The sequence below is a fragment of the Sceloporus occidentalis genome, unplaced genomic scaffold (assembly GCF_023333645.1).
Source record: "Sceloporus occidentalis isolate IW3139 unplaced genomic scaffold, rSceOcc1.0.p SCAF_14, whole genome shotgun sequence".
NCBI lineage: Eukaryota > Metazoa > Chordata > Lepidosauria > Squamata > Phrynosomatidae > Sceloporus > Sceloporus occidentalis.
Genome location: NW_028316994.1, coordinates 13195235 through 13207525, shown reverse-complemented (window position 1 = coordinate 13207525; position 12291 = coordinate 13195235). Strand labels below are relative to the sequence as shown.

Sequence of the window (12291 nt, the reverse complement as noted above, 5' to 3'; positions counted from 1 at the left end):
GGAATAATGGGAGTTGTGGTCCAACATGGTACATCATTCCTAGCCCAGAGTGCAGTTTCCATGCAGATCTGATGCCTCATCTTTTCTTTCTTGGGAATTAAATGATTTTATGAAGCTTGTTAGTGGGGAAAGGAGTGTATGAGGATGCTGCCTTTTTCACTGTCAAAACAGCTGTGCTTTGAATGCTGGCACAAAGGCCAGACATCCAACAGGTAGAGTTTCCATCAGTGCCACAATGAATGGAGCAAAAGAGCAATCTGTGAACGTCTGAGAATTTTGTATTGTGATAAGTATTTATTATTTAACTGATGTGTTGCATCTCTGGACCTTTGATTAGCATACACTTGCAGACGGATTTATATTTAGACACTGATTTATACACAGGTGGACAAATATTCAAAGTAAGTATTAAGCTAAAGAGACAAAACCACAGCGTCAGTAGAAGTGGGTTTCTGTAAAGTAAAAGGAAGAGAGGAGAAATCAAGGAAGAGACAATGGCTAAGGTCAAAATCATGGCTATGGAGTTATAGTTAATATCATTCATTAAAGCAAAGTGAAACAAAGTATTATCGGAGTACATTATTTTTATATAAAACAGGAAAAACAGAAACAAGGGGTTCAGAGAATGGTGCGGAAATATATAAAACTTCCGAATCACAGAGGACACTTTTCTTTTCTTAAAATTTATTTTATTAATTAAAACAGTTACAATATCACATTAAAGAGACGTCTCAGCATTTCAATACATAAATAACACATATTACGCCTTGTGCACAACATATACAACAAACATTACAGAGGACGCTTTTCTAAGCAGGCCTAACAAAGGGGTGCGTCTACACTGCAGAAATAATGCAGCTTGACACCACTTTAAGTGTTGTAGCTCCATTCCTATGGGATGCCGGGATTTGTAGTTCTCCAAGGTCTTGAGGCTTCCCTGCCAAAGGAGGGAACTACAAATCCCAGGATTCTGTAGGATAGAGCCCTGGGGCAGTTAAAGCGGTATCAAACTGCATTATTTCTAAAGTGTGGATGAGCCACAGCCCACAGTGTAGTAAAAATGCAGTTGAAGTAGTATCAAAATGTGTTATTTCTACAATGTAGATGGACCCAGTCCACATTTAATTTAAAAATGCAGTTAAAGCGGTATCAAACTGCTTTGTTTCTACAGTGTAGATGTCCCCAATTTAGGGGGGGAAATGCCGTTAAAGCGGTATGAAACCGCACCATTCCTGCAGTGCAAACCCAACCCTAGGGAGCCATTCCCGCGCTTGCGAAAATGGTCACTGAGCAGCAGCCTATGAGCGCCGTCGCGATTGGACGAGACGCCTGCCAATCAAGAGTATTTCCCGCCATCGCAGCCACAATCGAATTCTGGGAGAGAGAACGTTCGGCAAGATCAAAGAGGAGGAGCCCTCCGTTTCTGATTGGTCGGTTTGTATACATAAAGTCCGGGCTCGCGGTGGGTGGTCTCTGGGCAGGGAGGGCGTGGCTTAAAGGGGAAGGAGCTGCTTTTGCTCCAGCCTTGGACCATCCTGACCCTGACTCTAAAGGTGAGTCTGGGGATCTTGGCCAGAGGGCTGGGATGCTTATTAATTATCAATTAGTCATTAATTAGTGATCCATTATCTGCTGGTAACCCCTCTGACCCTGGGTGGTTTCCATTTGCATTTGCTGGGCCTTGAGTTTGGTGTTTTGTTCAGGACTGGGAGCCAAATGCTGTTCACTTTAAGGGTTTCTTCTTTCCTGCTGAAGTTGTCCAAGTGTCTATGGATTTCAATGGCTTCCCTGTGCATCCTGAACTGATAGTTCTTGGCATGGCCCAGGATTTCAGTGTTTCCAAATAATAATAATAATATTAATAATAATAATAATAATAATAATTAATTTATATCCCGCCTTTTCCCAAAGGATCAAGGCGGGTTACATAAGATAGATGAAATACATAATAATACAACATAATCAAAATCATATGTCCCTTATCCCTGACCTAAACCAAAATAGCAACATTATAATTTCATTAAACCTTAACTAACCGCATTCTAAGTACAATTTAAAATTCAGTTTTAAAATAAACTAACTTTAAAATAGGCAAGATTTGGGAGAGATCTTCAGGGAAGCGAGGGCAATCCAGGTCCTTATAAATGAGAGGTTAGTCTGGGAAGACCTGGCCAGAAGAGATCCCTCTTAATAGCCTTTTATGCCCATAAAATAGCATATTATTATTATTATTATTATTATTATTATTATTATTATTTATATAGTGCTGTCAGTTTACACAGCGCTCTACATACAAATAAAAATAGATAATATAAATCTGTCTACAGTGTACATTCTACACAAATGAATAATACATATTAATTCATGTTAACACTGAATAAAATAGGGCAGACAACCATTTAAAATAACGTCAGATAATGCAATGCCTGGGAACGCATTTGATGCCCAGGATGGTTTGTAATGTGTTCTGCTGCTGTTGATCTTTCTGGCTGGCCCAGTCTGCAGTGTCTCTTGTGTCCCTTGATTCGTATTTGGATGCTGCGTATCCCACTCACTTCCATGCCGGCATTTCCACAAACACCTGGACAACTCCCCTGTGAAATGGGTCACTACTTTAATAGACACAAATCCTCCTCGCATATCCTCCCACCCTGAAGCCTCGCCATTCACCAACAGACCAACACAGAGATTAACATGGAAATCACTTCCTCTCAACCAAAAAATGTAGAACCAATTTTATGATTGAGAGTTCCTGCATGGCAGAGGTGTTGGACTGAATGGCCCTTGTGGTCTCTTCCAGTTCTATGATTCTAAAGGTCACACAGTATATATACCCCACACACCTCCGTGCCACCATTCTCTGAAGATGCCAGACACAGATGCAGGCGAAACGTCAGGAATAAATTTTTCCAGAAATAGCCCCAAAAGTCCACGAACAACTCTGGATGCCGGCCATGAAAACCCTTGTCTTCACATTGCTTACCTTTTTGCTTTCATTGCAGGCCAAGGCCATGGGCGATGAGATAAACCAGCAGCAGGAGGCACACCGGCTCTTTGGGGGAGCGTTTTCTGCTTGCCTTCCTCCAGGCGGCATTGATGTCAGGTACGCCAGCCCTTCAGAGCGGTGAACATAAGAACACAAGAAAAGGGAGCCTATCTGGGCCAGTATTCTGTCTGCATAATAGCCCACCATCAGGATATGGATGCAAGTGTTTTCTATTTGTTCCCCAGCAACTGGTATGCAGAAGCACAGTGACTCCGATCCTGGAGGTGATACTCTGACATGCATACATTTATTTACTTATTACAATACAGGTTGAGTTCCCCTTATCTGAAATTCTTGGGAACAGAGGTGTTTTGGGTTTTGAAAAAATTGCATATACATAAGGATATACCTTGAAGATGGGACCCAAGTCTAAACACAAAAATCATTTATGTTTCATATACAGCCAGCCCTCCGTATCTACTGATTTTTTTTATCCACGGTTCAAACCATTCACGGATTGAAAATATTCAAAATAAATACAAATTCCAGTAAGCAAACTTGATTTTGTCATTCATATGAGGTAAACCATTTTACTATGCCACTGTATTTAATGGGACTTTAGCATCCATAGATTTTGGCATGGGGGGGGGGGCTGGAGCCAAACCCCAGTGGATACCAAGGCCCCACTGTACACTATGCACACTCTTGTGTGCGTTCAAGTGCTTTATGATTTATGGTCACCCTAAGGTGAATCCATCATATTTCAGCGGCTGGGTTTGCCATTACCATCCTCTGAGGCTGAGAGAATGTGGCTTGCCCAAGGTCACCCAGTGGTTTTCCATGGCTGAGCGGGGATTCAAACCCTGATCTCCAGAGTCATAGCCCAACTCTCATCATGCTGCTCTCTTAATGGATTTTGTTGTCATCTGCTGTCAAGTCAGCTTTGATTTATGGCAACCCTAAGAAGGGGTGTCATCAACTGAGCTGTGGCTTCTTTGAGTGAATCTGTCCATTGATGGCTCTGTAAGGGGCATGAAAAAGAAATCACGCCTGAACAGGGACTTGAACCCTGGACCCTCAGATTAAAAGTCTGATGCTCTACCGACTGAGCTATCCAGGCTCTTGTTGGGTTACCTGGGCTTGCATGAGTAGCAAGAGGCCTGCCAAAAAAAACCTATGATAGGTTTGCCTAAGGATCACCATAATTCAGACATGACTTGAAGGCACACAACAACAACAAATACTGCGGTTTTAATCGTATTAGCATAGCCTCTTCCTTGTGTCATGAAACCAGGGTTAGGCATTGTGCTGCAGTCCAGATGTTGTGGGACTGCAATTCCCAGCAGTCAGAATAGCCAGTGGTAATGAATGATGGGAATTGTAGTCTATCCCCCATCTGGTAACATGATTTGTACCACTGTCATAGACACTTTTGACTAATTTCTTTCTCTTGCAGTGAGATGCGTCAGGTACCTGACAACCAAGAAGTCTTTGTTCATCCCTGTACAGACCAAAGCATCATCATAGAACTGCTGGAATATCAGGCAGGTGTGCCAGACGAAAACGCTGCCAGGTGGGTGGCATTATCTTTTAATGTTATGTCTTTAAAATGATTTTGCACCTTTACAATCGGTGGTGTTTTAATATGATAGCTTGGGTTGTTAGACTTGTCTTGTTGTAATGTTGTAACAGTAGTAAGCTGTCTTGGGTCTTATGTTGGGAGAAAGATGGGATATAATATAATAAAATAAATAAATGAGCCAGTGTGGTGTAATGGTATGCATGCTGGATTACAATTTGGGATTAGGATTTGAATCCCCACTGAGCCATGAAATCTACTGGGTGACCCTGGGCAAGTCACACTCTCTTAGCCTCAGAGGATGGAAATGGCAAATTTGCCAAGAAAACCCTATGAAATATTCACCTTAGGGTTGCCATAAATCGGTAACAACTTGAAGGCACACAACAACAGAAAATAAAAAGACATCAAGCCCTCACGCATCCCCCAAATCTTAAATGTGGCAGTGAGGGGAAAAGATCAACCCTTCATAGGATCAGAGACCTTTTTGTTTATTGCACTTAATCGTGAAAAGATTCCTGAATTTTATGCTGGCTAGTGTATTCTGGGAGTTGTCACCCAATAAGTAACTTCCTCAAAGCTTTTTGATGCATTTCTATAGCTCAGGGTGGGTGACCTGTGGTGTCCTAGATGTGGTAGGACTACAGATCCCATCTTTTCATAACTATGGGCCATGCTGGCTAGTGCTGGTAAGTGTTGGTATCCAATGACCTTTGGGAGGTTATAGGTTCTGTAAATCTGATAGAGGTCTTCAGATCAGTCCAAGGATGTTTAGCAGTTCCTTGGCAAGGGGGATGTAGCTCAGTGGTAGAGCGCATGCTTTGCATGTATGAGGTCCTGGGTTCGATCCCCAGCATCTCCACTCTTTTTTTCCAATTTTCTTTGCTCAGGGGGCAAATCATAAAGACACGCTCTCAAGGCAGGAACTGGACAGAGCCATCCATGGTACCAATTGAGGCTGTTGTTGATGTGCTGCATGATAAGACTTAGCGCAGAGTGACCAGACTTCCTCCTTTTCCAGGATGTGTCCAACATTTCAGCCTTCTGTCCAGAAGGAATTCCAAAATGTCCATTTTGAGCATGGCAAAGGAGCATGAATTTATAATTTTAGGAGTGGTTTTTTTTAGCTTTTATTTTATAATGTCCTACATTTTGCATTGCCTTGTCCTCTTTTGCACTTAGGTCATCTGGTCACCCTGACTAAGACATGATAGAATTTTAAAAGGTAGCATCAGGGTACATTAGGGCAACAATCCTGTTAGTGACATATGCCGGAGTAACAGACTGTTGTGATCCAGCGTGGTATACTGGTTTGAGTGTTGGACTATGACTCTGGAGACCAGGTCACAAAGGGATTTTGTAGCACCTTTTGAGATTAACCAAGTGAAAGAAGTTGCAGCATTAGCTTTTGTAGATTTTGGATCACTTTTAAAAAAACATCAGAGGTGGGGAGGGTGCATATAGCCCTCCAAAGTCCAATGCAGAGCCAATGTGGTTTCTGACTTTTGGCTGCTGCCCGTTGAGTGCATATGGAACCCAAGCATCAATTCAGGATCCAGTTCCTTTCCTCCTTTAAGAACTGACATATAAATCTGGAATTCTTTTTTTGAAATTTAATCTAAAACCAGATTTCAGTTTCTGGTCTAGAAAGAGGCAGCAGAGTGCCAGCAGCTGAATGTACACACATCAGTGCTGGAGCATTGGCGGAAGGATGAAAAAAGAAAGATCAGGAGGGGGATGTAGCTCAGTGGTAGAGCGCATGCTTCGCATGTATGAGGTCCTGGGTTCAATCCCCAGCATCTCCAGGAGGAATTTTTTGGCCTTGGGAAATGGTATTAGTTTGTAGAAAAGGTTAACTGGAACATAGAAATACAGTCCTGCCTTTTGGCTGATTTTTAGGCACTTTTACATGCTGTTCAATCACATCTCCCACTTGTATTTTCCTATGGAGGCCAAGAACATTTTCCTTGTTCTTTGTCTGCATAAGTGGAACATTCATTTATACGGGATCAAAATTTGGGTGAAAAAAACAGCCCTAAAGGGTTTGCTGCATTTACCAAACATAGTTCTTACTACATTTGAATTGTGAAATTCAATTTCAAAGGCATAATTGAATGACACTACAGCCCTCTGTGTGTGTTTGCTTGGACGTAAGCTTGATGTTCCATGGAGCTTACTCCAGAGTGGGAAATGTTACTTTTTAGGGCCTAGAATCTTACAGCCTAATGGCCAGTGGTCATGTTGGCTAGCAGATTCTTGGAGATGTAGTCATAAAAGGACATTTCCCATGCTCTGTTTAAAAGAAATGTGCCTAGGGTTGCATCATGAAAAGTCTGCGAAAATGTTCTTGAAATGCAAGGAAGAAAGTATAATATTAAAATAAACCATTAGCCATTTCTGATCAATAAGAGGCCAGGCTTGTTTTGTAGCACAAGGGGATGTAGCTCAGTGGTAGAGCGCATGCTTTGCATGTATGAGGTCCTGGGTTCGATCCCCAGCATCTCCAGCTTTTAAAACTGTGCTCTGCAGGCAAATGTTAAAAGGTAAGAAATCTTAAGGGCGTACTGGCTGAAGTGCTACATATCCTTGTCTATCTTGCAGATTGTATTATTTTTCACCCTTACCACCAAAATACATTAAACCAATATGTTTTCTTAACGTTTAAACATTATGTGCAGAAGCACAGGACTTGTTTTAAAGAATTCCCTGGAAACCACTAGGAAGCACAATTTCCCTTTAAAGCTACAAGATGATGGATGATGATGATGGATGATAATGATGACAATACACAATTTGGGAGAGATGCAGGCAATGGAGGTTTCCAGCAGAAGGGCAACACTGATCTTAGGCCTGTCAAAGTTGCCTGCCCTTGTTTTGTCTGATAGAATTAAACTTCAGTGGGATTAGCATTAACCAGAAATAGACCAATAGTTCATGATCTGGTCTTGGTTGATATAACCCTTTGCTCCTGTTTCTTTTTTTCTTTCTTTCCAACATTCTCCTCCTTCTTTGGTCAATGACAGATGCCACATTCTAGGAATTTCCTTTCTAAAAAGCTGAATCCAGGTGCTCCATGTGGCATGAAAAAACAGATCACTGCCTGGAGGCATCACCATGAAAAGCTGAAACCAGGAAGGGGATATAGCTCAGTGGTAGAGCGCATGCTTTGCATGTATGAGGTCCTGGGTTCGATCCCCAGTATCTCCAGGTTTTTATTACAGCCTCACAGGCAAACCCACTGCAGCCTTTGTCTTACAAACATCTGTCTGACCTTTTCTTTCCTTCTGCTATGCTGAAGGAGGGGAAAATGCAGCCTTGCATAGCATGCAGGGGCTGGGGGAGGGGGTGTCCTTGCAAACCAACCATTTTTAAATAACCTTTTTTTTGTCCCCAGAAAGGAAATTTCATCACATTTTCATCCTCTAGCCTGGCTGTTTTAAACCCAGGAGAAGGCTTTTTTTCCCAAGCAGGAAGTAAATCGGAAGTTGACTAACTTTCAGATAGCTTCATACTTTTCAAAATGCCTCTCCTTAGCTCAAGTCATCCTGAGATTGGGCAAAAATGTGACAAAACTGTCCCCCATATAGCCATGGGGGCATCAGAAAGCATTTAGGGTCAGGTTTTTTTGAGTGGCAGAGGACTGATAGCATGTGTACATCTGTCTGAGGTCCCCAGGGGCCAGTGTCACCCACATAGCCCTTGACACATTAATGCTACTCAGATGCATGTGTGAACACCGTTAATGTGGCATAGAAAAAGGAAGGTCTTTTAAAGCTTACTATGTGTTATAGGCGAGTGCTACTGGTGGTCCATAGTCTGCAAGCCATTAGCTTCAGTCTCTGACAAGTTTCCATGTACATAAGAAACTGAGCCAATAAGCACAAATATGGTACCTGTCCCTGGCACGTTGGAAAAAAGAAATGTTTAAAAATTGCCCATTTCCTACATTGGATAGCCTGAGAAGCACTGTTTGAGACAGCAGCTCAAAGAGAGGAAGAGGAAATGCAAAACCCAATTATCAGGGTGGTTTTTAAAGCTGTCATGGAAAAAATAAAAATAAGGATTTCCCTGTGTGCTAGATGAAGTTCAGTGGTAGAATGAGTCTTTTATATGTATGAGATACAGTGACACTGGGATGTTCCTGTAAGTGGTTCAAATTATGAAGATCTGAGTGATGCACAGCAAATTAAGCAGAATGGGCTTTTGGTAGCGTTTGGGAAAGTTTATTTTTTGGAACAGTCACTCCCAGCATCCCTGAGCCAGCATGGCTTAGGGGCCTTGTTCACTATGTGGATTCTGGGAACTCTCCTACACTCCTTTTTTGGTCTCTCTCCATGATTGAGGGCAGCGTGGTCTCCCTTTTCTTTCAAGTCAACTCTTCTCCATCCTTATTCCTGCTAGGTACCACTTTGAGGACTTGGCTGACGCTTCTGCCACCACTGAGATCCTCAGCCAAGAACTATTCATGCCGCATCTCTTGGCCCTGGAAGGCTGTAGCAGTGCCTGGCAGCTCACTGCCCGCCAGCTGGTAGCTAAATTCAATGAAGAGGTAAGTGGTTTATCAAGGGTGCCAGGCAGATTATCATCTTGGAACTGGCATCAGAGAGCCTCTCATAATTTGGGTGAGTGGGACCTGCTCAGAACTCTTGAAAGTGGACCACTAGTTCCAACCTGAGCATCTTCCTTTATTCTTCCCTCCTTCCCCTTGAATCTCTGTTGAAAGGGTATCAGGTTTTTAATCCATGAGTTTGAGGTCTAATCTGCATTTTAGAAATTATGCAGTTTGACACGTCTTTAACTACCTGGCTCAATGCGATGGAATTCTGAGATTTGTAGTTTTATGAGATATTTAGCCCTCTTTGTCAGAGACCTCTGATGCCACAACAAACAACAAATCCCAGGATTCCATAAACTGGAGCCATGGCAGCTAAAGCAATGTCAAACTGCATTATTTCTGCAGTGCAGATTAGACCTAGGTTGAAGCCAGTTTAGGTCTTGTCTAATTTGGGGGAAAGGCTAAATCAGTGCCAGAGTCCATGTTTTATTGCCAAGAGTCCCTGTTTTTAATCTCTGGCCTTACCCTCCCTTTCCCTCTCTCTGCTTAAAGATGGAGCCCAAAGACATTCACTTTCAAAACTAATCACATCGGGTGTTTTTCATATAGTGTGTATCATTATTTCAGGCAGCTTCTTCTAGGAAATAGTATTTTTCTGTTAATTTGGGATACTTTCACAATGTTTTGTCAGCGCTTATTACCTGAAAGAGTGCCTCTCCCACCATTTCCCCCACTGTGCACCCTTTTATAAAGAAAAAGAAAATTTTTTACCATTATGATTTTAAATCTGGGGGTGGGGGTGGGGGGAGCTCTTTAACTTCTCCTCCAAAGGACAGACATTTCCAAGAACTTCATTTAGTTCCCCTTTTTCCTTGCAGGCCAAAAATGAAGTAACCCTGCATTTGACACTGCTGCGCCTCCCTCAGTATGGAACAGATCTGCTTCTCACCTTCAACAATCCCACATGGATCCAGTAAGTATATCTTAAAACAGAGGCTGGGGTGGCTCCACACAGACCTCCTATACATGATGCTTAATTTCTAAACACAAAAGTGTCAGTCCGCATGGCTGCCTCTGGAGTCAGCCTTGCCCTTTAAAACAGATGGGAACACGATATGGTTGTTCAGCAGTAAGAAAAATACAGGACTTTATATACAGGTGGAACTAAGTGGACAGAGGTGAAAAAGGGCCAGTAATGTTTACATGGAGAAACACCAACATCCAGTTCCTGGCATCTCTAGGTTGTGCATCTTCAAGTAATTTCTGACTTGTGGCAATCCTAAGATGAACCTGTCATGGGGTTTTCTTGGCAAGGTTTGCTCAGAGGGGGGAATTTGTTATTGCCTTCTGAGGCTGGGAGAGTGTGGCTTGCCCAAGGTCAGCCAGTGCGTTCCATGGTCAAGCAAGAAGTCGAACCCTGTCTTTGTAGTCCAACGCTAGACAGCTGCGTTAGGAAAATATTTTGCCTGGAACCCAGGAGAATCAGTGATAATACTGAATGAGATGGACCAAGTATCTGACTCTGCATAAGGTAGAAATGAGAAACACGTTGTCAGTGGGCAACATACAGGTGCCGGAGGACTGCTATTACTGGAATCCTCTAGGAGTTGTGATTGTGCTCTAGAGACACACATTCGTTTGGCAAACCAAATCCTTTTCTTCCTTTGTGAAACCAGAAATGGTTTTATTCAAGCCTTCAATTGTGGATGGTCTGGTGTGAAGACACGAAAAATTGCTATTGGGGCACAGCCAACCTTGTATAAGTAGGATTGCTAGGTTGAATATGGGATAGGACACCTTATGTGGCTTCAGAGGAAGAGAAGAACAGCCAACATCTGTTGGACTTAATCCTCTCCCCCACTACCATTTTCTTTTTCTTGTGTGTCCTGATTTATTTACATTGTAAACATGAGGGCAGGGAACTATCAAAACAGCTATTTGTAAACTAGGCTTGGAGCCTTTTCTGCTGAAGGGCAGGGTATAAATACTTCAAATTAACACTTAGTTGATTGTCAATCAGGAGGGCGTTCTGTCGGGAGGAACTGTAGCACCTTTCCTCTCTCTCATCCACAAAATCCCCTAGTTTTCTTATGATTCTGTCTTCCAGGTACAGCTATTTTCTGGCCATTGGAAAGTGGGAAGAGACATTGGTGGAGAAGCATCCAGCTATTTACCTAGAACTGGACACACAACAATATCATCTTCTGGGTACTACTGACTGTCCCAGGACGTAATGGAGGATGCCTGTTGCTGTGTGTCTGACTACATAAAAAGAGTGGGACACTTCACTGCCATCACAACCTCCCCACCACTTTCCGCCAGCTAGTAAATAGCTGTGTTATGGGGCAGCATCAGCTAGAAGGGGATGGGGAGTTGAGGAAGGAGAAGTGCCATAGTTCTTCCCATCAGAACCTTTATCTTCAGCCTTGTTGGAGGAGGATCAACTCAGTACTGAAGCAGCAGGAGACCTGTCCCATATTTTACCTGGCAATCCCAGGTATAAGGCAGTGTTTTGTAGCCAAAGGGAAGGACATTGTTGTGTGAAAAAATGATGAGTGCCTTACAGTGTCTTACTTTGTTCCTGTGTCAGCCCCCTCAGCAGCAGCGCAGCCCAAGGAACAGAGGTCCCCCCTACATTTTCTCAAGCTCCGTGGACGGTGGAACATTTCCACATCTTCGTACGCAGCCTGAGGCTTCACGACCCTGGCATCTTTGGCTAGGATGCATCTACTCAGACTCCAGACAATCCATCTTCAGCTGATCTGCATTGCAAGCACATTCGCCGCTAAGACTCTCAGAAGGTGTGCTGTGTCAGGCTGAATATCTGACTTTCCTTTCAGCTCTTTCTTTCCTCCACCTCACTTTTCCCCAGAAGGAAATGGACAGAGTGCCAAAGGGTATTTGCATGGACGTAGGTTGGTTTCAAGGCACCCACCTGTCAAATATGGTTTAATCTCCTCTTTGCTACTGGATGATAATGACTGGCATGATTGTAATTTGTCTTCAATGGGGAGTCACACCAATTCCTCCCGGTCCCAACTATTTTGTTTCTCCTTAATATACCACAGTTCCTGGGCAGCTCAATCCTCCAAACTGCTACATCCAGTTGCCAGTATACTATTCAACACTGTCATCTTCTACATGCATTTTAATTACATGCCACAAGGAATG

General features: G+C 42.9%; 1 protein-coding gene and 5 non-coding genes across 7 annotated transcripts; 5 read left to right on the top strand and 1 right to left on the bottom strand.

The window, feature by feature from the left end:
• The first annotated feature begins 1493 nt into the window (after positions 1 to 1493).
• Positions 1494 to 12281, top strand: RANGRF (RAN guanine nucleotide release factor). 2 transcript variants are annotated; one of them, XM_089480233.1, is made up of 6 exons: positions 1494 to 1553; positions 3003 to 3103; positions 4443 to 4559; positions 8967 to 9114; positions 9999 to 10093; positions 11711 to 12281. In XM_089480233.1, exons 2-6 carry the CDS (start codon positions 3012 to 3014, stop codon positions 11838 to 11840), a joined length of 582 nt encoding a protein of 193 aa, XP_089336359.1. In that variant the 5' UTR covers positions 1494 to 1553; positions 3003 to 3011; the 3' UTR covers positions 11841 to 12281. The 2 variants fall into 2 exon arrangements, with proteins under 2 accessions (XP_089336359.1, XP_089336360.1); XM_089480234.1 differs by lacking the exon at positions 1494 to 1553 and having other exon boundaries at positions 3020 to 3270.
• On the bottom strand, positions 4034 to 4106 carry TRNAK-UUU (transfer RNA lysine (anticodon UUU)). Its single transcript has one exon. It is a non-coding gene; the product is annotated as a tRNA-Lys (tRNA).
• Positions 5356 to 5427, top strand: TRNAA-UGC (transfer RNA alanine (anticodon UGC)). The gene has a single exon. It is a non-coding gene; the product is annotated as a tRNA-Ala (tRNA).
• Positions 6299 to 6370, top strand: TRNAA-CGC (transfer RNA alanine (anticodon CGC)). The gene has a single exon. It is a non-coding gene; the product is annotated as a tRNA-Ala (tRNA).
• Positions 7000 to 7071, top strand: TRNAA-UGC (transfer RNA alanine (anticodon UGC)). Its single transcript has one exon. It is a non-coding gene; the product is annotated as a tRNA-Ala (tRNA).
• Positions 7701 to 7772, top strand: TRNAA-UGC (transfer RNA alanine (anticodon UGC)). Its single transcript has one exon. It is a non-coding gene; the product is annotated as a tRNA-Ala (tRNA).
• Positions 12282 to 12291: the final 10 nt, after the last annotated feature.